Source organism: Salmo trutta, chromosome 19 (genome assembly GCF_901001165.1).
Source record: "Salmo trutta chromosome 19, fSalTru1.1, whole genome shotgun sequence".
NCBI lineage: Eukaryota > Metazoa > Chordata > Actinopteri > Salmoniformes > Salmonidae > Salmo > Salmo trutta.
The window spans coordinates 49,092,628-49,118,669 of NC_042975.1; the positions used below are offsets into that span (position 1 = coordinate 49,092,628).

A 26,042-nucleotide genomic window follows, 5' to 3' on the forward strand; every position below is an offset into this window, starting at 1 on the left:
ATGAAATGAAAAATGAAATGTATATATTCACTACTGTAAGTCGCTCTGGATAAGAGCGTCTGCTAAATGACTAAAATGTAAATGTAAATGTAAATACCTCGGTTCTGTACAAAGGAACTCCGCAACGAGACTTGGCTCCGCCTCGTCACGCCGTGTAGTCCATTATTTACAAGGTAATGTACAGAACGTCAGTGTTCGTCCCTTACATGTAAAAGCATTAAATCAGAATTATAACGGCGTACTTGATCTGCGCATGTGCTAGCACAAGCAGCGCAAACTTCTTTCTTTTGCACAACAGAAGTGAGCTCGAAATAGCTGAAAGTGTGCATCTTAGAAATAGTTTTCACATACAAACATTATGTTTCCTAACTCAGAATCAAATATTCTTCCCAAAAATAACATGGGCGCTGTGGTAGAACGTTTATTTTGATTGGTGATTTTCTGCATTTATCAAAAGTCCCGTCAGGTAGCCTGATTTCAGATGTGTCCATGTAAAACAGGATTATTATGGAAATCCTTCTTCTTGCAAAGCTTGTTAACTTTTAAATCAAACTATTATATTAATCTGACTATTCACAAGAATCGCATTATTGTGTGCACATAACCGTACTCATTGACTCGTCCATCAAAAGAATGAAAGAAAACCCAAACTACTTTAACATGTACTGGCTGTATGCACTGTGCGAGGTGAGTAAGGGGAAGTTCTGATGACATTAGGCTATAAGGACTGAGAAGCCACACCAATCAACCAGTTCCTTAACTACCCTTGAGTAGAGAGGACAGACATTTACACAGAGAGACAGAGCAGTCAGAGACATACAGAGGCAGTGAGAGGGACAGAAGATGCTCTTCCTAACCCTTCTCCTGGGCATCATGGTCTGCTGCACAGCCCAAGGTAAGCACGTGAATCAAATGCTACCCTAGTAATACTGTAAGTAGTTGAAAATCAGCTCCTATGGCTGCGTAATTTGTCTTTTGACCAATCAGATCAGATCATTTGGCAATAACTGGGCAAAATAATTGGGCTGCCTGCTTAAACGCAGCTTTTGTTATCCAAATAATTGGGATTTCTTAACCAACAAGACCTAATTTAAAATCATATGGTTCTGTTAATATTCACTAAAATGTGTAATAAATGTGTCATGAGTTATTTTGATGTAAAAAAAATCATACTGTATTTTGCACAGATAAATTGTCATTACATCATTCACAAAAGTCATCCAAAAGTGTATCTTTCATATAAAGTGTTTCTGAAGTTTCTAATGAATTTATAACACACATAAAAACCCACAATATTCTGTGTGGTTGTATTATATTTGACATATTCTACAATATAGATACATTATGTTTTGTCTTAATTAAAGGTTTATGACAAAACATAAAAATCTAACTATGGGTGTAACAGAATTTTTACTCAAGTTGATAGTGACTTTGAGGTGTTCTGTGTTAGTGAAGACTGTTACAGTGAGAACAGGTGTTTAGTTGGCTTTGTGAGTTCTGACATCTGAGAGCTGGGGGGTGGGCAGAGCTAACGGGACCTGTCCAGTTCCTGGTGAGCCCCCCCCCCCCTCACTTCCCCACATCCCCATAAAAAGCAGAAGTACGAGTGAGAATGGGAAACAGGCCCCCAAAGACCACGATCCGCCTAAACAGGTCCCCAGCCCAATGTGTTTCCTGGAACTAGACGCTATGTGGGGTTTCGTTTCAACCATTTCCACACACACAAAGACACGGGTCAAACCGGCTCAGGCACACTCTCATTTCCCCTTTCTCCCTAAAAAAAACAACAGAACAAATATGAAACAGACAAATGCCTTAATTGGTAAGTAATTCTCACTGTTGACGTTGGTGCACACCGAGAAATTACATTTTCCTTGAATCATTCCTTTTTTCTATGGATGATTTCTAAGGCATTACCATTGAAGTAACTCATCATTCACCATTATGATACAATGTTATCATGTCAGTAACAGCAAATGACATAACTTTGGTACTCAAGTGTTGGCATCATTCCTGACAGAGGAGAAATTCAAGAAGATGTAATTCACTGACTTAAAGTAAGGGGATTGTTTGATGCCCATTTTAGTATTTTACACACAAAAAAGTGAAATACTATGATGTACAGTAAAACAAATTACAATTATTATTGCAGGTTTGTTGCCATGAATTAAAATGGGATGTCTTCACTCACCACAAAATGTCTTTGTTTTCACTGTTGGGGGTTACCCTGGGGGTCGGGTGTGGGGATACCCCAATGCCATGATTACTGTATATATGTGATAACCTTTGTATGCTTGCAATGCGCAATGATGGAAAAGTACTGGGTAATGGAAATGTACTTCTTTAATTCTCAGGATGAGAACTGCCTGTACCTGCTGATAGTCACGCAGCCTCAAGGCTGAGATGGCATATAGTAGAGTGAGAAACCACAGTCTCGAAATGTTTTTCTCATTTTAGATACTTTGTATCTAATCCAATGCAACAATGTCTAATCGAATGCAACAATGGGGGCACGGACATCGACTCAAGGTTAACAATTAGGTGATAAACCAATCACAGTCTGATACTCAAATAATGTGAATATAAGTCAAGGTTACTCTCGTAACCCAGGTTCTCTGATATTATGAGTGAGATATCTCACATATGGGATTCACCTGAATCTCATAATATCTCTTTCAATATCTCACGTGGGATATGGCCAACTCCGTATGGCAAACATGCTCTTCCAAAGCCAGGTAGTCTCCACATGCCTGTCATGCCCTGACCATAGACAGCCTTTTATTCTCTATGTTGGTTAGGTCGGGGTGTGACTAGGGTGGGTAATCTAGGTTGTTCTATTTCTATGTTGGCCTGGTAGGGTTCCCAATTAGAGGCAGCTGTTTATCGTTGTCTCTGATTGGGGATCATATTTAGGCAGCCATTTCTCCACTGTGTTTTGTGGGATCTTGTTTTGTTTTTGTGTAGTTGCCTGTGAGCACTCCAGAACGTCACGTTTCGTTTGTTCGTTTGTTTTGTATTTGCTGAAGTTTCACTTCATAATAAAGATGTGGAACGCTACGTACGCTGCGCCTTGGTCCAGTTCTTACGACGAGCGTGACAGAGCCAACCCTCAGAGGCCCTGACACAGGACGGTATGTGCCAAAGAAGGCGCAGTGACGTCTAGCCAGTAGAACCTCACAAAAGTATGAGGAGATGATGCCCGACAAGCCACATTGCAAATCTCCTGTAAGGAGATACTCTTGAACGATGCCCAACAAGCCCTCAGACCTTTCGGAGGCTGTAACTGCTTGCTATTATAGGCCAATATAATAGCTTCCACAATCCAATGTGATAACCGTTGACAAGAGAGGGGCCTCCCCTTGCAGGGCCCAGGACACAAAGAGTTGACTCCTCTTGCGCAATGCTCTTGTTCTATCAAGAATATGTGCAATGCGCGTACTGGACACAAATGGTACAGACACTCATCTTCCGTAAAACTGAATGGAAGGCAGGTAGAAAGCCACATGCGCCAAGGCAAAACAATTCTAATTGTCGCTGACCTTAGGCATAAAGGCAGGGTTAGGCGACAAGGGAACCTTGTAAAACCCAGTGGCAAACTGTAGGCATGAACGGTGAACTAAAAGTGCAAGCAGCTCACTCATTCGCTTTATGGCCATAAAGGCTAAAAGTAAAGCGGTCTTGAAGGAGAGATAACTCTCAACGCGTTCCAGAGGCTCAAAAGGCTGCTGTGAAATACCCTCAAGCACAATAGACAGATCCCAAGACGCGGCTCAAGGCTCGGAAACTGGACTTAATGAAACAACATAACAAGGGGTGTTATCCCACCGTGTTATTGTCAAAAGTCTATATGACAGGACGAAAGAGTGGCTAGATAGACCTTAACCATTAAATACATATACAGTCAGGTCCATCATTTTGGCTCTGTACGCCACAACAATGGATTTGAAAGGAAAGAATCAAGATGCGCTTTAAGTTTAGACTTGCATCTCTAATTTAAGGGTTTTGCCAGAATTATTGTATGAACCGTGTAGGAATTATAACCATTTATATACATTTATAACAAAAGTGCATTCGTCAAAAAAAAAGCACAGTCGTTGCACCAGTGTACAGTTGAAGTCAGAAGTTTACATACACCTTAGCCAAATACATTTGAACTCAGTTTTCACAATTCCTGACATTTATCCTCTTACATTTAGATGTTCCGCTAGCGGAACGCCTCACCAATATCCAATGATAGAGCGTGGCGCGAATTACAAACACCTCAAAAATCCCAAAACTTCAATTTTTCAAACATATGACTATTTTACACCATTTTAAAGACAAGACTCTCCTTTATCTAACCACATTGTCCGATTTCAAAAAGGCTTTACAACGAAAGCAAAACATTAGATTATGTCAGGAGAGTACCCAGCCAGAAATAATCACACAGCCATTTTTCAAGCTAGCATATAATGTCACTAAAACCAAAACCACAGCTAAATGCAGCACTAACCTTTGATGATCTTCATCAGATGACACTCCTATGACATTATGTTATACAATACATGCATGTTTTGTTCAATCAAGTTCATATTTATATCAAAAACCAGCTTTTTACATTAGCATGTGACGTTCAGAACTAGCATACCCACCGAAAACTTCCGGTGAATTTACTAAATTACTCACGATAAACGTTCACAAAAAACACAACAATTATTTTAAGAATTATAGATACAGAACTCCTTTATGCATTCACGGTGTCCGATTTTAAAATAGCTTTTCGGTGAAAGCACATTTTGCAATATTCTGAGTAGATAGCCCGGCCATCATGGCTAGCTATTTTGACACCCACCAAGTTTGGCACTCACCAAACTCAGATTTACTATAAGAAAAATTGGATTACCTTTGCTGTTCTTTGTCAGAATGCACTCCCAGGACTTCTACTTCTACACCCAATGTTGTTTTGGTTCCAAATAATCCATAGTTATATCCAAATAGCTGCGTTTTGTTCTTGCGTTCAAGACACTATCCGAAGGGTGACGCGCCGGCGTGTATCGTGACAAAAAATGTCAAAATATTCCATTACCGTACTTCGAAGCATGTCAAACGCTGTTTAAAATCAATTTTTATGCGATTTTTCTCGTAAAATAGCGATAATATTCCAACCGGGAGACCTTGTTTCGTTCAAACACTGAAAATAGAAAATGGAGTTCACATGCATGCGCGCACGCCAGTGTCATTGTTCTCAGAACGACCACTTTCCAAAAGCCCTACTGTTTTTCGCCCAGGGACTGCAGAGTTCTGGCGCCTTCTGAGAGCCTATGGGAGCCTTAGAAAATGTCACGTTACAGCAGAGATCCTCTATTTTCGATAAAGAGGCTACAGAAGGCCAAGAAATGGTCAGACAGGGCACTTCCCATATAGAATCTTCTCAGGTTTTGGCCTGCCATATGAGTTCTGTTATACTCACAGACACCATTCAAACAGTTTTAGAAACTTTAAGGTGTTTTCTATCCAAATCAAATAATTATATGCATATTCTAGTTTCTGGGCAGGAGTAATAACCAGATTAAATCGGGTACGTTTTTTATCCTAGGCCTTGAAAATACTGCCCCCTATCCTAAACAGGTTAATCCTAGTAAAAAAATCCCTGTTTTAGGTCAATTAGGATCACCACTTTATTTTAAGAATGTGAAATATCAGAATAATAGCAGAGAGAATTATTTATTTCAGATTTTATTTCTTTCATCACATTCCCAGTGGGTCAGAAGTTTACATACACTCAATTAGTATTTGGTAGCATTGCCTTTAATTTCTTTAACTTGGGTCAAACGTTTCGGGTAGCCTTCCACAAGCTTCTCACAATAAGTTGTGTGAATTTTGGCCAATTCCTCCTGACAGAGCTGGTGTAACTGAGTCAGGTTTGTAGGCCTCCTTGCTCGCACGTGCTTTTTCAGTTCTGCCCACACATTTTCTATAGGATTGAGGTCAGGGCTTTGTGATGGCCACTCCAATACCTTGACTTTGTTGTCCTTAAGCCATTTTGCCACAAATTTGGAAGTATGCTTGGGGTCATTGTCCATTTGGAAGATCCATTTGCGAACAAGCTTTAACCTGTTTGGGGTAGGGGGCAGTATTGAGAATTTTGGAAAAAATATGTTCCCATTTTTAACTGCCTCCTACACCAACTCAGAAGCTAGAATATGCATATTATTGTTCAGGTTTGGATAGAAAACACTCTGAATTTTCTAAAACTGTTTGAATGGTGTCTGTGAGTATAACAGAACTCCTATGGCAGGCAAAAACCTGACAAGGTTTCAAGCAGGAAATACCCTGTCTGACAAGGAGTCGTGCGTCTTGCATCTTTTTATTGAAAAGTAAGGATCTTAGCTGTAACGTGACAATTCCCAGGGCTCCAATAGGCTCTCAGAGCCCGCGAAATAACTGAAGGTTTACGAGGGAGCCTCAGGTTGAAACAGATTATCGCCTTTTGTAAGTGGATGCTCAGAGGACCTTTGAATGATGCGCGTGCATGAGTCGCTCCCGAGGAGAAATTTTATTCGGCTGTTTAGGCTCAATGCATACTCCCGGTCGGAATATTATCACTTCTCTACGACATAAATGGCATAAAAATTGGTTTTAAACAGCGGTTGACATGCTTCGAAGTACGGTAATGGAATATTTAGACATTTTTGACACGCCAATGCGCCATGCGCGAGACCGTGAAGAAGCATTCTAGAACTCACGAACAAAACGTCGCTGTTTGGATATAACGATGGATGATTTGGGACCAAACCAACATTTGTTATTGAAGTAGAAGTCCTGGCAGTGTATTCTGATGAAGAACAAGCAAGGTAAGAACATTTTTCTTATAGGAAATGTGATTTTGGTGGATGCTGACCTGGGTGGGTATCTAAATAGCTAGCCCTGTAATGCCGGGCTATGTACTTAGATTATTGCAAAATGTGCTTCATCCGAAAAGCTATTTTAAAATCGGACATATCGAGTGCATAGAGGAGTAATGTATCTATAATTCTTAAAATAATTGTTATGCTTTTTGTGAACGTTTATCGTGAGTAATTTAGCAAACTGTTAGTAAATTCAACGGAAGTTTGCCGGGGGTTATGCGTTTTCTGAACGTCACATGCTAATGCAAAAAGCTGTTTTTTGATATAAATATGAACTTGAATGAACAGACATGCATGTATTGTATAACACAATGTCCTAGGTGTGTCATCTGATGAAGATCATCAAAGGTTAGTGCTGCATTTAGCTGTGGTTTGGGTTTATGTGACATGATATGCTAGCTTGAAAAATGGCTGTCTGATTTTTTCTGGCTGGGCACTCTGCTGACATAATCTAATGTTTTGCTTTCGTTGTAAAGCCTTTTTGAAATCGGACAGTGGGGTTAGATTAACAAGATTCTTGTCTTTAAATAGCTGTAAAATAGTCATATGTTTGAGAAATTGAAGTAATAGTATTTCTAACGATTCAAAAATCGCGCCACTGGAATTTCAGTAGCTGTTACGTAGGTGGGACGAAATCGTCCCACATACCCCAGAGAGGTTTTAACTTCCTGACTGATGTCTTGAGATGTTGCTTCAATATATCCACAGAATTGTCCTTCCTCATGATGCCATCTATTTTGTAAAGTGCACCAGTCCCTCCTGCAGCAAAGCACCCCCACAACATAATGCTGCCACCCCCATGCTTCATGGTTGGGATGGTGTTCTTTGGCTTGCCTACAGTCTCCCCCTTTTTCCTCCAAACATAACGATGGTCATTATGGCCAAACAGTTCTACTTTTGTTTCATCAGACCAGAGGACATTTCTCCAAAAAGTACAATCTTTGTCCCCATGTGCAGTTGCAAACCGTAGTCTGGCTTTTTTTATGGCGGTTTTGGAGCAGTGGCTTCTTCCTTGCTGAGCGGCCTTTCAAGTTATGTCAATATAGGACTCGTTTTACTGTGGATATAGATACTTTTGTACCTGTTTCCTCCAGCATCTGGTCCTTTGCTGTTGTTTGTAAAGATGAACGTGGTACCTTCAGGCATTTGGAAATTGTTCCCAAGGATGAACCAGACTTGTGGAGGTCTACAATTATTTTACGAGGTCTTGGCTGATTTCTTGAGATTTTCCCATGATGTCAAGCAAAGAGGCACTGAGTTTGAAGGTAGGCCTTGAAATACATCCACAGGTACACCTCTAATTGACTCAAATGATGTCAATTAGCCTATCAGAAGCTTCTAAAGCCATGACATCATTTTCTGGAATTTTCCAAGCTGTTTAAAGGCACAGTCAACTTAGTGTATGTAAACTTTTGACCCACTGGATTTGTGATACAGTGAATTATTAGTGAAATAATCTGTCTGTAAACAATTGTTGGAAAAATGACTTGTGTCATGCACAAAGTAGATGTCCTAACCGACTTTTCAAAACTATAGTTTGTTAACAAGAAATTTGTATAGTGGTTGAAAAATGAGTTTTAATGACTCCAACCTAAGTGTATGTAAACTTCCAACTTCAACTGTAATTGGACAAACTAACATAATCATAAATTAAATTGTGAGTTTTAATACTTGGTAGCAAATCCTTTGCAGTCAATGACTGCCTGAAGTCTAGAACCCATAGACATCACCAGATCCTGGGTTTCTTCCCTGGTGATGCTCTGCCAGGCCTTTACTGCAGCTGTCTTCAGATCCTGCTTGTACTTGGGGCGTTTTGCCTTCAGTTTTGCCTTCAGCAAGTGAAATGCATGCTCAGTTGGATTTTGGTCAGGGGATTGACTTGGCCATTGCAGAACATTCCACTTTTTTGCCTTAAAAAAGTATTGGGTTGCATTCGCAGTATGCTTCGGGGTCATCGTCCATGCGCCGTCCAATGAGATCTGAAGCATTTGGCTGAATCTGAGCAGATAATATAGCCCTAAACACTTCAGTATTCACCCTGCTGCTTTTTTCAGTAGTCACATCATCAATAAATACAAGGGAACCAGTTCCATTGGCAGCCGTACATGCCCACGCCATACCACTACCTCCTCCATGCTTCACAGATGTGGTGGTATGCTTCGGATCATGAGCAGTACCTTCCCTTCTCCATACTCTTCTCTTCCTATCATTCTGGTACAAGTGGATTTTTGTCTCATCTGTCCATAGGATATTGTTCCAGAACTGTACAGGCTTTTTTTTAAATATGTTTTTTAGCTAACTCTAATCTGGTCTTTCTGTTTTTGAGGCTTAACAATGATTTACATCTTGTGGTAAACCCTCTGTCTTTACTTTAGTGAAGTCTTCTCTTGAATGTTGAATTTGACAGAGATACGCCTCCAACCTGGAGGGTGTTCTTGATCTGGCCAACTGTTGTGAAGGTGTTTTTTCTTCACCAAGGAAAGAATTCTTCTGTCACCCACCACAGTTGTTTTCTGTGGTCTTCCAGGCCTTTTGGTGTTCCTGAGCTCACCAGTGCGTTCTTTCTTTTTAAGAATGTACCAAATAGTTGATTTGGCCACACCTAATGTTTTAGCTATCTCTCTGACAGGTTTGTTTAGATTTTTCAGCCTAATTACTTTATTACAATTACTTTTGGTCCCTTAAAAAGGGGGTGACCACATATAGCCTTCCCTGTAGCTCAGTTGGTAGAGCATGGTGTTTACAACACCAGGGTTGTGGGTTCGATTCCCACGGGGGGCCAGCACAGAAAAAAAAAAAAAAAAAAAAGTATGATATGTATGAAATTGTATGAAATGTATGCATTCACTACTGTAAGTCGCTCTGGATAAGAGCGTCTGCTAAATGACTAAAATGTAAATGTAAAATATAAAAAGTGCTGTAATTGTCACACCGTTCACCCGATTTGGATGTTAAATACCCTCAAATTAAAGCTGAAAGTCTTGGTGGTTCCAAACTTCTTCCATTTAAGAATGATGGAGGCCACTGTGTTCGTGGGGACCTTCAATGCTGCAGACATGTTTTGGTACCATTCCCCATATCTGTGCCTCGACACAATCCTGTCTCAGAGTTCTATGGACAATTCCTTTGACCTCATGGCTTGGTTTTTGCTCTGACATGCATTGTCAACTGTGGGACCTTATATAGACAGGTGTGTGCCTTTTCAAATCATGTCCAATCAATCAAATTTACCATCTCAAGGATGATCAATGGAAACAGGATGCACCTGAGCTCAATGTCGAGTCTCAAAGCAAAGGGTCTGAATACTTTTATAAATAAGGTATCTGTTTTTTATTTTTAATACATTTGTAAAAATGTCTAAAAACCTGTTTTTGCTTCGTCATTATGGGGTATTGTGTGTAGATAGATAAGGGAAATTATTAACGTAACAAAATGTGGAAAAAGTCAAGGGGTCTGAATACTTTCCGAATGCACTGTACTGTAGGTATTGCAGTTACAAATGTGATAATTCAAATGTGAAGTATATCATTACCGTAGACCAGTGGTTCCCAAACCTTTTATAGTCCCGTACCCCTTCAAACATTCAACCTCCAGCTGCGTACCCCCTCTAGATCCAGGGTCAGCGGACTCTCAAATGTTGTTTTTTGTCATCATTGTAAGCCTGCCACACACACACAATACGATACATTTATTAAACATAAGAATGAGGGCTAGTTTTTGTCACAACCCGGCTCGTGGGAAGTGACAAAGAGCTCTTATAGGACAAGGGCACAAATAATAATATAATAATAATAATCAATAATTTTGCTCTTTATTTAACCATCTTACATATAAAACCTTATTTGTTCATCAAAAATTGTGAATAACTCACCACAGGTTAATGAGAACATAACTCTGCAATGTTGGGTTATATTGGAGAGTCTCAGTCTTAAATCATTTTCCACACACAGTCTGTGCCTCTACCTCATGGTAGTGAGGGCCAAGAATCCACTCTCACATAGGTATGTGGTTGCAAAGGGCATCACATTTGCCAAGGCAATAATCTCTAAGCGCAGCCCTATCCAGAAATCTGGCAGTGGCTTCTGATTAAATTAAATTAGATTAAAACCGCTTGTTGCGATTTCGATGAGGGTCTCTTGTTCAGATATCGGTAAGTGAACTGGAGGCAGGGCATGAAAGAGATAACGAATCCAGTTGTTTGTGTCATCCATTTCGGGAAAGTACCTGTGTAATTGCGTGTCCAGCTCACTCAAGTGCTTCGCTATATCACATTTGACATTGTCCATAAGCTTGAGTTCATTTGCACACAAAAAATCATACAATGATGGAAAGACCTGTGTGTTGTCCTTGTTAACTCCCTGGGATATGTGGGACCTCGACAACAGCCAGTGAAATTGCAGGGCGCCAAATTCAAACAACAGAAATCTCATAATTATTCCTCAAACGTACAAGTATTATACACCATTTTAAAGATAAACTTCTTGTTAATCCAACCACAGTGTCCAATTTCAAAAAGGCTTTATGGCGAAAGCAAACCATGCTATTATCTGAGGACAGCACCCCAGCAAACATACACATGAAATCATAATTCAACCCGCCAGGCACAACACAAAAGTCAGAAATAACATAATGCATGCCTTACCTTTGAAGATCTTCTTCTGTTGGCACTCCAATATGTCCATTAAACATCACAAATGGTCCTTTTGTTCGCTAAATTCTGTCGTTATCCAAAATGTCCATTTATTTGGCGCGTATGATTCAGAAAATACACCCGTTCCAACTCGCGCAACATGACTACAAAATATCTGACCTGTAATCTTTGTCCAAACATTTCAAACAACTTTCCTAATACAACTTTAGGTATTTTGTTAACGAAAATAATCGTTCAAATTTAAGACAGGATAAACTGCGTTCAATACCGGAGGAAAGCAAAGTGGAGCTTGCTTTTCAGGTCACGCGCCTCTATCAAACAATACACTTCCCTCGACCCTCGTTCTGAACAGGGCTACTTCTTCATTACACAAAGGAAAAACATCACCAATTTCTAAAGACTGTTGACATCCAGTGGAAGCAATAGGAACTGCAAGCAACTGCCTTAGAATTCTAGATTCCCAATGAAACGCCATTGAATAGAGAGTGACCTCAAAAATAAAAAATCCTGGTTGGTTTGTCCTCGGGGTTTTGCCTGCCAAATAAGTTCTGTTATACACAGACATCATTCAAACAGTTTTAGAAACTTCAGAGTGTTTTCTATCCAAATCTACCAATTATATGCATATCCTAGATGCATATCCTGAGTAGCAGGCAGTTTAGTTTGGGCATGCTTTTCATCCAAAATTCCGAATGCTTCCCCCTATCCTAGTGAAGTTAACACAGACAGAAAAGAGCTCCAACTTCTTAATCATAGCCTCAATTTTGTCCCGCACATTGAATATAGTTTGGGAGTGTCCCTGTAATCCTAGATTAAAGATCATTCAGGTGAGAAAAAACATCATCCTGACAGGCCAGTTGTGTGAGAAACTCGTAATCATGCAAGCAGTCAGACAAGTGAAAATGGTCAGTAAAGAAAACTTTAAGCTTGTCTCTCAATTTTAAAAAACCTTGCCCCTTGATAACCAGCGCACTTCTGTATTTTGTAAAAGCGTTACATGGTCGCTGCCCATATCATTGCATAATGCAGAAAATACACGAGAGTTCAGGGGCCTTGCTTTAACAAAGTTAACCATTTTCACTGTATTGTCCAAAACGTCTTTCAAGCCGTCAGGCATTCCCTTGGCAACAAGAGCTTCTCGGTGGATGCTGCAGTGTACCCAAGTGGCGTCGGGAGCAACGGCTTGCACATGCATTACCACTCCACTATGTCTTCCTGTCATGGCTTTTGCACCATCAGTACAAAGTCCATTTGATGTCATAAAGCTGTCCAGTACTTTAAAAATATCCTCTCATATTGTCCTGGTTTCCAGTGGTTTGCAGAAGAGGATGTCTTCCTTAATAGGGCAAAGGGGGATACTTAGTCAGTTGTACAACTAAATGCCTTCAACTGAAATGTGTCTTCCGCATTTAACCCAACCCCTCTGAATCAGAGAGGTGCGGGGGACTGCCATAATCGACATCCACATCTTTGGTGCCCGGGGAACAGTGGGTTAACTGCCTTGCTCAGGGCCAGAATGACAGATTTTTACCTTGTCAGCTCGGGGATTCAATCCAGCAGCCTTTCGGTTACTGGCCCAACGCTCTAACCACTAGGCTACCTGCCGCCCCCCATTAACGTAACGGACATATATCAGGAGCTGTGCCAGGCGTGACACATCTGTTGGCTCATCCAGCTGTAACGCACATAATTCACTGGTTTGTATGTGAAGCAGTAATTGTTTCAAAACATCTCCTTTCATGTTACTGATGCGTTGTGAAACAGTGTTGTTTGATGAAGACAATGTCTGTATAGTTTTTTGGCCTTTTCCCCCAGCAGTGTCCCAGCCATATTCGCGGCAGCAGGAAGAATTAAGTCCTCCACAATAGTTCGGGGCTTGCCTCTCCTAGCCACTCGGTAGCTCACCATATAAGACGCTTATAGCCCCTTCTTATTAATGGTATCTGTTACTTTTATACATGTCTTACTACTCAAAAGTCGTCTTTATTCTCGCTCAAAAAACTCCCGTGGCTTATTTTTCAAATTGTCATGTTTCGTTTCTAAATGTCTGCGCAAGAGTGAAGCTTCCCACGAGAGCGTAACGGTTAATGTGATTGGATGTTAATTATTTGACTAGGCTACCTGTATTTGACATAGTGTTGTTATTTCGCTGGACACTAGATAGTTTCATTTTATTTTTGGCAGTGAAACGAGGCTTCTCAGGCGAGAAAAAAACCTCACCCAAAAGTATAGCCCCGTTGGAAAATAGAAATGTACTGTTTGAAAATGTGAATCCCATTTTTATTTGGCATACTAACGACAGCATTGCACGTACCCCAGTTTGGGAATAGCTGCTGTAGACATGATGCACGAGATTGCTAGATTTGATTATGTGTGTTATTTATTCCTGGTTCTGTCTTCGGCCTGTTGACAGAGCAGAGCCCTCCAGTGATCAAGCTGAACTCGGTGGTGCTGAGGGAGGCTGAGTGGACTATCCCTATTGGAACCTCATCTTTCACCTTGACCTGTGAGGGATACAGCACAGTCACCTGGTCAACCACAGCATTCAAACTCATGAGGAATACTAGATTGGGGAGTGTGATTACCACCAGGCGCCTTACAGTAGACTACACTGGCACATACAAGTGCATGTATGAGAACCAACCAGACCTCATCTCAGAGGTCCACATCTATGTGAAAGGTAAGTGTGTAAGTATTGTCATATTCAGTGCTCAACCTGAAGACCCACATGCACCATATATCACGTGTTATTGTCCTTATAGATCCCCATAACATCTTGGTGACCCCTCGAACCCTGGGAGATGTGAAGGAGGGCAGTGATGTTCTCCTCTGTCAGCTGACAAACCCCATAGCCACCGACCTATCCGTCCGTAAGGCCAACGGAGACCCTACACCCCCCGACATGAACTACACTGTCAACCCAAAGAGAGGAATCCTCATCCGATACCTTCTGACCAGCCACAGCGCAGACTACGTCTGCAGTGCAAAGATCAATGGGGTCACGAGAGTCTCCAAAGTTGTCCCAATCTTCGTCATTCAAAGTGAGATGAAGCTGATGCCTGTGCATTTGTGGTTGTTGGACATTGAGGTTATTAGCCCCAAAGCATTTCGACACGTCTAAACACTTCTCTTCGTCTGTTCCAGGGTTGCGTTTGCCACCGTCTGTGTTAATTGAGGTAGACGGGTATGTTCGTATTGTTGGAGAGCGGCTCCTGATCCTCTGCATCACCAGCAACCCTAACCACTTCTACAACGTGACGTGGAAACACTCCTCCCTCGAAGTCAGTTAAACAGTAGCCTATTGTCAATTTCTGTCATTAAATCATAGGTGTTTTCTCTACCGACGTGTGCTTTTAACTTGTATGATACAGTATATTTCTGAAGATCTGAACTGATATGTTGGTGTTGTTTTTATAGGCATTGGACTTCTCACGTAAAATAATACAAGAGGACCAGACTAATCAAGTGCACATCACCAGTAGTGTGACTATCCCAGCTGTGGCCATGTCTCACACAGGAAACTTCACCTGTACAGCCATAAATGAGGCTGGGTTCAACAGCTCCACCACCTACCTGCAGGTTGTAGGTAAGCATTAGGGAGTGTTGATCTAGTGTCTAATATGTTTCACTACACAGAAACATACAGTAGTTATGTAAGCCTGCAAGATCAGGATGGTAGTACGAGGCTAGTGTTGATTTCCACAAACACCAAACACGGAAGCCTGTTTAAAAAGTGAAACTCAGCTCAGCATCCTCAAAGGAAATTGGGGTGTGACAATCTCAATTTTCAGTTTAGTTCAAGTTCGTGGTCACAATAATGTTATCTCTCTATTTTCCTTCTCACCTCATCAGATAAGCCTTACATTAGGCTCATACCCCGCCTGTCACCAGATCTCTACCTAAATGGCTCCTTAGTTGAAGTGAACGAAGGAGAAAACCTTGAGATAAACATTCAGATCGAAGCGTATCCCCAAATCAAGGAGCAGTGGTGGGACATCCCCATGTCTCACAATCACAACATCTCCACTCATGACGACACATGGGCCGTCCGATACAATAACAGGTCATTGTTTTCCACTCTAGTTTCACTGGACATGATTTGTCTGATTCTGAATATTTGTATCGCATCATTTATAAAGATGCTGAGTAAATACAGAATCTATTTATTGAAACTGCGCTGTTATTTGAAACCGACTGATACGGTCACCCTGTAGGTACGAGAGCAGCTTGCTGCTACAGAGAGTGAGGTCTGAGGAGAGAGGCCAGTACACCCTCCACACTAGGAGCACATGCCTCAACGGCTCCATCACCTTCAATGTTCAAGTCTACCGTAAGTGATCTCACTCCAACGTAATCGGTCACATCAACATTCAAACTGGCAAGAAAATATGGACCGCAATTGTGACCCGATCTGAGGATGTGACGCCGACTTAAAAAGCGTGATGCTGTTTGCCCTCTCTGACTGAGTAGAGAAACCCAGTGCCATGGTCAGACTGAAGAATGTTACCACCCTGACCTGCACCGCCTCTGGATACCCAGCTCCCACAATCCTCTGGTACCAGTGCCCAGGAATAAAAACCACGTAGGTGTAAAAACTGCTGATGTAGAAAGGGCTTTATAAAACACATTTGATTGATTGATTGTAGATTCTCTAACTGGATTGCAATAGAACAAGATCTTTCCAAGGCACAAGATGCAGAGAGAGCTGTTTCACTGTTCTGTGCTCATCCTGATGTTCCTCTGTTGTCAGGTGTGATGGTGATAATGACACCGTGGAGGTGCAGCCTCTTCTCACCAGCACCATGGAGGTGCAGAGTGAGCTGACCCTCAGTCCCTCAAGTATGGAGGTCACAGTGGAGTGTGTGACCTTTAACCTGGTTGGTAAAGAGCGGGACATCTTCGTATTGCGTAAGACAACCTTTGCAGATATACAATATACTGTACAAAGAAAAGTTTTGTGAGATTCTCACATGGCGCTGGTTCTGTCACATTATGACTAGTTTTAAAACAGCTACAGGTAGTGTTATTTCTAATATCCCTTTTCAGTGCTGAATAATGTCATGAGCTGACTTCAAGGGCATCAAATGTGTTTGTTATGTCTTAGGTGTCCCTGCTGTGATTTCACCAGAATTTGTAACGTCCAAGCTGTTCACACCCACTTTCATTGGAGCCACCAGCACAGCAGCCCTTCTGTTCCTTCTGCTTGTCATTGTCCTGTACAAATACAAGCAGGTAAGTTGCATTTACTGGCCCATTCACTGGCAATCAATGTCCAAAGACATGTGCAGTTAGACCAATACACAACATATGTTTTCTCTCATAGAAACCAAAATATGAAGTCCGGTGGAAGATCATTGAGGCCAATGACGGGAATAACTACACCTTTATTGATCCTACACAACTTCCTTATAACAAGAAGTGGGAGTTCCCTCGTGATAAGCTGAGGCTTGGTATGTTTAATTGCAGTTTTGGGGATAAAAACAGAGACCAGTACACTAAACAGTAATGACTGACTGAATACTGTGTGTTCCAGGCCAGATTCTGGGAGCAGGGGCTTTTGGGAAAGTAGTGGAGGCCACTGCCTATGGTCTGGGGACCAATGACAACATGACCACACGCGTGGCAGTAAAGATGCTCAAGCGTGAGTTAGCCTCCTCATACTGTGTGTAAAATCTTTCCTGCAGCGTTGCATTTACTTTACAAAAGGAAGTCAAAGTTATTGTACAATAGATAACTGTTATTGGATACTTGCTGTTATTGAATACTTGTACCGATCGTAGAAGAAGCACTACCTCAGTACAAAATTACTTCTCCTCCTCAGCAAGCGCCCACTCAGAAGAGAGAGAAGCTCTGATGTCAGAACTGAAGATCCTCAGTCACCTGGGATCTCATGACAACATTGTTAACCTGTTAGGGGCATGTACTCAAGGAGGTGCGACAAACTCTTTTCTGTACTTATATTTGCACACAAGAAGGTCAACATGACTTGGTGAGTGTCATTGGTTAACCAAATCGGTCATCCCATTATTGTGTTCGACCACAGGCCCAATGCTGATGATCACGGAGTACTGCAGCTATGGCGACCTGCTGAACTTCTTGCATGGCAAGGCCAAGCTGTTCCTGTACTCTATCCCGAGCGGACCAGGGAATCCAGAGGTTCCACGGGTTCCAAAGAACAGTGATCACTACAAGAACACATGTGCACAGGAGTCCCGTGTAAGGAGGTAGGCTGTACTGATCACTAACACGCCTCTCTAGTCTCAACTCACTCTTCTTTTTCCAATCTCCCAGCAGAGACACGGTTCCTGTTTAAGTGGAAACACACCAGAACGAGAAACAGATGTGAAAGAAAGTTTCAGTCTCCACAAATGGTTTATGTAATGTGTATTCCACTAGTCAGTGACCTCATGTGCTCCAATTGTATTCATTGCTCTCTGTGGTGCCGTATCACAATCCACATTCTAACAAGATGCCTCTTCACACGTGTCAAGGTCTTTATGCTTTCATTGAAACCACACAATATAATGCCTACACAGAATATATGTATAGTGTAGACCGTAGTGTAACCTTGTCATGTAGTACATGAGGACACAATGGGTATAATTAAAGGGTACGTTTACTCTGCAAGCTTAGCGCTCCATCACAGCAAACATCATCAGCACATGAATACTCTTCTTCTACGTATCACTACATCATCTCCGTAGTGATGTGCAGTTCGCAAACAATTCGTTCTTTTTGAACGACTCTTTTTACTGACCCGAGAGTCATGACTCGTTCATTTTAGTCGTTTGAATTTGTTGAATTTGTTGAAATTTATTGAAATTCGTCATCTATAAAATAGCCTCCAACACTCTACTCAACAAATTGGATGCAGTCTATCACAGTGCCATCCGTTTTGTCACCAAAGCCCCATACACTACCCACCACTGCGACCTGTACGCTCTCGTTGGTTGGCCCTCGCTTCATACTCGTCGCCAAACCCACTGGCTACAGGTTATCTACAAGTCTCTGCTAGGTAAAGCCCCGCCTTATCTCAGCTCACTGGTCACCATCGCAGCACCCACTCGTAGCACGCGCTCCAGCAGGTATATCTCACTGGTCACCCCCAAAGCCAATTCCTCCTTTGGTCGTCTTTCCTTTCAGTTCTCTGCTGCCAATGACTGAAACGAACTGCAAAAATCTCTGAAGCTGGAGACTCATATCTCCCTCACTAGCTTTAAGCACCAGCTCACAGATCACTGCACCTGTACATAGCCCATCTGTAAACAGCCCATCTATCTACCTACCTCATCCCCATACTGTATTTATTTATTTATCTTGCTCCTTTGCACCCCAGTATCTCTACTTGCACATTCATCTTCTGCACATCTACCATTCCAGTGTTTATTGCTATATTGTAATTACTTTGCCACCATGGCCTATTTATTGCCTTAACTCCCTTATCTTACCTCTTTTGCACTCACTGTATATAGACTTTTTGTTTTCTTTTGTTCCACTGTATTATTGACTGTATGTTTTGTTTATTCCATGTGTAACTGTGTGCTGTTGTATGTGTCGAATTGCTATGCTTTATCTTGGCCAGGTTGCAGTTGTAAATGAGAACTTGTTCTCAACTAGCCTACCTGGTTAAATAAAGATGAAATAAAAAATACAAAAATTCTGTTCTGTAATTCTGCCGTACAACAGAACAAACCTCTCAGTCCTCTGTGTGTCTGCAGTGACAGTGGGATCTCGTGCTCCAGCTCAGACAACTACCTGGACATGCATCCAGCGCAGAGACCCAAACACTGTCCTATGGGTAATTAGCATCCTTTACTCATCACAGTAACATAGAGAGGTTTGTGGAGTGGAACAGCAGTATACACGGCTAAGTCTTAAGGTTGCAAAACTACTGGTAATTTACAAAAGTTACCAGCATTTTCAGTACATTTTGTAATTAACAGGTAATCTATTGCAAATTTGGTAATTTATACTTGAATAACTTTTAAACATGTGATCATATAAAATATATATTTTCTTAATCTTTATATCTGTCCATATTGTCCATGAGTTTCTAGTTGATAGTCCATATGGTTCAAGAAAAAAATGGTTTCATTCTTTTAAAAAGCGTCTAATCAACAATGACATTTTATTGTTGGGACTATTAAGGTTCTATCTGCGCAAAGCATAGTTCTGAGAAATTTGAGCATCAAAATGTTTACAACCCAGATCTCAGAACTGTTTTGTAGTGAATTCTTCTTTCATAACCAATTCAGGTCTTCACCTTAAAGTACCTTAAGTGCAGAGTATCAAAATACTGAGACGTTTGTAAAACAGTCTTCCTAGGGGGGTGCAATCGCAGATAGAACCGTATGGCTGAACCCAGATTGACATTTCAGAACAATAAGGTTCAATTTGATACAGAATGTTACAATTCTTTCAATTTCAATAGAACATAACAAAAAAGTGGGAGATGTCAAGAAACACTGGCATGTTTAATCATCGGACGCAGCTTTGCCAGCTGAATTTAAGAATCTACCACTTATTGTCATATGAGATGTCGCAATTTACGAGATGAAATGGTCCATGCCAACTGCCAACCACAAAATAAAATCAGCCAGGCTCTTTCACGCCCTCTCCCGAGTGGTAGCTATAAATGCAGAGGTTGCGCACAGTGCAGCAATAGGATGAGGTGTGAATAGTTCTGCCACCCACATACAGGGAAACGGTTACAAACAAATTACATTATGTGATACACCACCCATGTTATCTACATGATTAAATGTCCATGTGGGCTGTCTGATGTAGATAAAACCTCTCGTTCTCAAACAGAGAATCTGTGAATATAAAAATTCAAATCAGGAGAAACGACAGGGATTATCCAGTCGCAGTACAATTTAATGACCTAAAACATGACATTTCTACCTTTTTATTTTGTGGCATAGAGAAAGTTAAGATATCAGACAGGGGAGGTGATAAACATAATACTCTAAGCAAAAGAGAATGTTTTGGGATTTTCACCCTTCAGACATTATTTCCTAAAAGTCTTAATGATGAAATGCCAACGTATGTTATGTTGTAAATGTGAACATAAATGAATGCCCCCATTTCAGATTACTCTGATGTTTTGCTTGCGCTGTACCCAATGATTTATGAAAACTTGCTTGGTAGGTCGATGTCCTCATTGTGGTTTTACAGACGTGTTTAATAAGTTTTATGTACACACTTTATAAGAATATTTATGAAATGCAGATTGTTATATTTGGTAGCCTTACTTGTTTTTCCTCGACTCCAACCCCATTCGATGCGTGGAACGGATGTGGGTGGGGCTATGTCTACATAAGGGTACTAATTTTAAAAAACTCCCAAAAGCTCTGACGAAGGCCTTGAGGCCGATACGTAAACTTATTAAAGAGCAGTGATACTATCAAGAGCAGTGTGCAGGTTTCTTCTTTTTTTTCACAATAGAAAATTAGACATTTAATGAATAAATAAAGATAATACCCTTACGTCTTTCTAATCACATAAAATATACAGCGCTTTCGGAAATTATTCAGACCCCTTGACTTGTTCCACATTTTGTTAGGTTACAGCCTTATTCTAAATTTGATTAAATTGGGTTTTTTCCTCATCAATCTACAAACAATACCCCATAATGAAAAAGCAAAAAAAAAATGTGTGTGCTAATTTATATGAACAAAAACGTAAATATTACATTTACATAAGTATTCAGACCCTTTACTCAGTACTTTGTTGAAGCACCTTTGGCAGCGATTACAGCCTCGTATGATGCTACAAACTTGGCACAACTGTATTTGAGGAGTTTCTCCTATTCTTCTCTGCAGATCCTCTCAAGCTCTGTCGGTTGTATGGGGAGTGTTGCTGCACAATTCTTTTGAGGTCTCTCCAGAGATGTTAGATCGGGTTCAAGTCAGGGCTCTGGCTGGGCCACTCAAAAACATTCAGAGACTTGTCCCGAAGCCACTCCTGCGTTGTCTTGGCTGTGTGCTTAGGGTCGTTATCCTGTTGGAAGGAGCAGGTTTTTATGAAGGATCTCTGTGTACTTTGCTCGGTTCATCTTTCCCTCGATCCTGGCTAGTCTCCCAGTCCCTGCCGCTGAAAAACATCCCCACATCATGATTCTGACACCACCATGCTTCACCGTAGGAATGGTGCTAGATTTCCTCCAGCCGTAATGCTTGGCATTCAGGCCAAAGAGTTCAATCTTGGTTTCATCAGACCAGAGAATATTGTTTCTCATGGTCTGAGTCTTTAGGTGTCTTTTGGCAAACTCCAAGTGGGCTGTCGTGTGCATTTTACTGAGGAGTGGCTTCTGTCTGGCCACTCTATCATAAAGGCCTGATTGGTGGAGTGCTGCAGAGATGGTTGTCCTTCTGGAAGGTTCTCCCATCTCCACAGAGGAATTCTAGAGCTCTATCAGAGTGACTATGGGGTTCTTGGTCACCTCCCTGACAAATGCCCTTCTCCCGATTGCTCAGTTTGGCCGGGCGGCCAGCTCTACGAAGAGTCTCGGTGGTTATAAACTTCTTCCATTTAAGAATGATGGAAGCCACTGTGTTCTTGGGGACCTTCAATAATGCAGACAGTTTTTAGTAACCCTTTCCCAGATCTGTATCTCGACACAATCTTGTCACGGAGCTCTACGGACTATTTCTTCGACCTCATTGCTTGGTTTTTACTCTGTCATGCACTGTCAACTGTGGGACCTTTATATAGACAGGTGTGTGCCTTTCCAAATCATGTCCAATCAATTGAATTTACCACAGGTGGACTCCAATAAAGTTGTAGAAACATCTCAAGGATGATCAATGGAAACAGGATGCACCTGAGCTCAATTTCGAGTCATAGCGAAGGGTCTGAATACTTATGTAAATAAAGTATCTGTTTTTTATTTTTAATACATTTGTAAACCTAAACTTTTTTCGCTTTGTCATTATGGGGTATTGTGTGTAGACCGAGTTTTTTTAATTTAATCCATTTTAGAAAAAAGCTGTAATGTAACAAAATGTGGAAAAAGCCGAGGGGTCTGAATACTTTTCGAAGGCACTGTATTTATTAATGTTCATCACACATTTGTTAAAGCGATAGTTCACTAAATTGACAAATACTCTATATCCTATGGAAAACTAGCAACATTGCTAAAGTTTAGCTCTGGGTGATATATTTTTCTGGTCTCTGACACCCGAAATCAGTAAACTATTTGCTAGTTATCAATAAACTATAGTACATTTTTATTTTAGTGAAATACCCCTTCCATGGAGGTTTTCATATTGCTATAGAACATGTAAAAAAAATAGCAATGCCTCTCCAATGGGCTTAAACAAGCTGTAAGGCCACTGCATTTATTTATTTTTACCATAAAGACCAAAAAATCGAAATACTTGCAAACGCAGACCAGAACTTATGATACGAATAATGAAGGTTCTATCTGCAAAATGAAGGTTCTATCTGCAAAATGAAGGTTCTATCTGCAAAATGAAGGTTCTATCTGCAAAATGAAGGTTCTATCTGCAAAATGTGTGGTTGGAGATTTGTATTTTTCAAGTCCCAGATCTCAGAACTTTTTTGTCTTCTTCTTTCATGACTCAATAAGTACATCAACATAAATAAACTTATTTTCTATTTACAACCCAGCATTGTGGGATTGGATTGCTGCTAGAACCTTATAGAACCAAGTTCAAAGGTGTTGGCACAGACAACTTTTTTTTTTCATTGTAAATAGACTTTTTCACAAATCTGACATCTCACATGTGAAGAACCACCTAAAGAACAGCTTTATGTGAATAACCCATTTTTGACCAAAATGTCAGATAGATCCTTATTCTCCCAAGGTCTCGATTTGCAAATATCTATGCAACGCTTCCAATGATTTACATTTTTCACAACTGACACCAGTTTGGCACCAAAACATGTATACAAAGACCTATTGGCATTGTAAAATAAATAGAAGCGTGTGCAATATATAAAGGATATTTCATGCTGAAACTCTCATGTTAAACACCAATGGTATTCACTTAGTTGATGGGTTATATTTAGGATAATGTTTTACAGCTTTGTCATTCCATTTGTTATATTACAATTATATTTGATTATTCTATATCTTTTATATGTTATTAAAATTCCATAAAAAACCTTGAATGTTTCCAAAATGTCAGTAGTTTACTGGTAAACTTCGAAGGTTACCTGAAATATGCCCTCCCTTTGCAACCCTAGGTCTCATATACTCTCTCTCTCTCTTCCTGATAGGTTCCCTATGTGAGGATCCAGAGACAGGCACCTGGTCGCTGGACATAGAAGACTTGTTGAGGTTCTCCTCTCAGGTGGCTCAGGGAATGGACTTCCTGGCATCCAAAAATGTAATAGAACAATACAAATGTAATTAATATCATAACTCATGTAGTGTAACATGCAGATGCAAACATGTACATATGAATGAAACCTATGTTGTCTTCGTGCAGTGCATTCACAGGGACGTGGCGGCTAGGAACGTCCTCTTGACCGATGGCCGCGTGGCTAAGATCTGCGACTTTGGCCTCGCCAGAGACATCGAGAATGACTCCAACTATGTGGTGAAAGGAAACGTGAGTTAATAACATATCAAGAAATCACTTTCGTTTTAGAGGCTCCGATCCTTGAATGATTGCGAACTATGAAATGATGATGACCTCTAAAACTATTGTATTCCCAGGCCCGTCTGCCAGTGAAGTGGATGGCCCCTGAGAGCATTTTTGAATGTGTGTACACAGTGCAGAGTGACGTCTGGTCCTATGGGATACTGCTGTGGGAGATCTTCTCTCTGGGTGGGTCACACTGGCATGTGATGACAAAAATACTGTCTTATGTTGAATTAATCAAAGTTTGTGTCCAAATAAAATATCTGAAATAAATGTTTGGCTGGTATTTCTAGGTAAAAGCCCATACCCTAATGTTGTGGTGGACACCCGGTTCTACAAGATGATCAAAGATGGATGCCACATGTCTCAGCCGGACTTTGCCCCTCCAGAAATGTGAGTATTATACTTCAAGATGGGTATATCAGCGAAGAGATATGACATTACCTGACAGCCTGCTGCACTATCTGAAACGGATTGTTCTCCTCAGATACACCATCATGAAGATGTGCTGGAACCTGGAACCAACAGAGCGTCCAACCTTCAGTACCATCGGCCAACTTATCCAGAGGCTACTGCCTGACCAGCCAGACCATGTAAGATGGACTTAAGTGACCTACTGCCTAGTGGTTAGAGCGTTGGGCCAGTAACAGAAAGGTTGCTGGATCGAATCCCCGAGCTGACAAGGTAAAAATCTGGCGTTCTGCCCATGAGCAAGGCAGTTAAGCAACTGTTACCCGGGCGCCGTGGATGTCGATTAAGGCAGCCCCCCACACCTCTCTGATTCAGAGGGTTAAATGCAGAAGACACATTTCAGTTGAAGGCATTCAGTTGTACAACTGACTAGGTATCCCCCTTTCACTGTAGAAAATATATTTAAGTTTAGTCTCTCTCTTAGCATTCCATTAACTTCTAATCATTCCCTACAGCTAGATCTACTGTACTACAAGTATGAGGAAGAATATCATTTGGTGGGAAAATATGGTTTGGGGACATCAAGACTTCTAATGTGATACTAAGTATCCTGACTTCTGCCAGACCTACAGGAATGTGCAGGATAAGACTCCACAGCAGGAGGCAGGAGAGCAGGGGGACCCAGCTAAGATGAATGAGGATTGTGATCAGACACTGAACCAGGAGGGAGAGGAGGAGCCCCTGATGAAAAAGAACAACTACCAGATCTGCTGAGAGCACATCAGACCATCATCAATGACTATACATTCTCATTAATATTTGTCAATCACAGGCAAGAGATGGGTGGACACACACCAGTTTATCCAAATGCCTTGATTCTCATGGTACAGAACATGATTTCAGTGCCAATACAGTAACTGCCAGTAAGCAACATCGGGAACTAAGCTTTTATGCCTTGATCATGTTATGCCTTGATCATTGATCAAATGACCAAAAGCTCATAATTAGGTAATATAGTGAAAGTATCTTTAAAGCTGCAATATGTACGTTTTTGAGTGACCCCACCAAATTCACATGGAAATGTGAGTTATAGATCTGTCATTCGCAGTGAAAGCAAGTCTAAGAAGCAGTAGATCTGTTCTGTGCACTATTTCTATGCTTTTCCGTTCACACGTTTCGTTTTTGCATCTTTCACTTCCAATTTTGTACACAAGCTTCAAACAGCTGAAAATACAATATTTTTTTGTTATTTCACAGCGGTTTAGATGGTACCGCCACAGGTAAGGAAGACTGAGAGATACCTCTGCTGCAGAATATAAATTCATTAGAGTTAACTGATTGCAGCCCAAATGACAGTGGAGACTGCGTGAATCAGGCTTTCATGGTCAAATTGCTGCAAATAAACCTTTACTAAAGGGCACCAATAAGAAGAAGAGACTTGCTTGGGCCAAGAAACACGAGCAATGGACATTAGACCGG

At 41.0% G+C, this 26,042-nt stretch overlaps 1 protein-coding gene across 2 annotated transcripts; it reads left to right on the top strand.

Annotated features, from left to right (window-relative positions):
• The first annotated feature begins 655 nt into the window (after window positions 1–655).
• On the top strand, window positions 656–25,389 carry LOC115154888 (macrophage colony-stimulating factor 1 receptor 1). 2 transcript variants are annotated; one of them, XM_029701576.1, is made up of 21 exons: window positions 656–895; window positions 13,952–14,218; window positions 14,301–14,579; window positions 14,683–14,819; window positions 14,956–15,124; window positions 15,391–15,601; window positions 15,753–15,868; window positions 16,009–16,120; window positions 16,289–16,446; window positions 16,643–16,770; window positions 16,862–16,988; window positions 17,072–17,179; window positions 17,360–17,470; window positions 17,582–17,762; window positions 19,257–19,336; window positions 23,785–23,894; window positions 23,997–24,119; window positions 24,227–24,338; window positions 24,446–24,545; window positions 24,640–24,745; window positions 25,188–25,389. In XM_029701576.1, the coding sequence occupies exons 1-21, from the start codon at window positions 844–846 to the stop codon at window positions 25,335–25,337; spliced, it is 2,937 nt and encodes a 978-aa protein (XP_029557436.1). In that variant the 5' UTR covers window positions 656–843; the 3' UTR covers window positions 25,338–25,389. The 2 variants fall into 2 exon arrangements, with proteins under 2 accessions (XP_029557436.1, XP_029557437.1); XM_029701577.1 differs by having other exon boundaries at window positions 658–895; window positions 13,957–14,218.
• The last annotated feature ends 653 nt before the right edge of the window (window positions 25,390–26,042 follow it).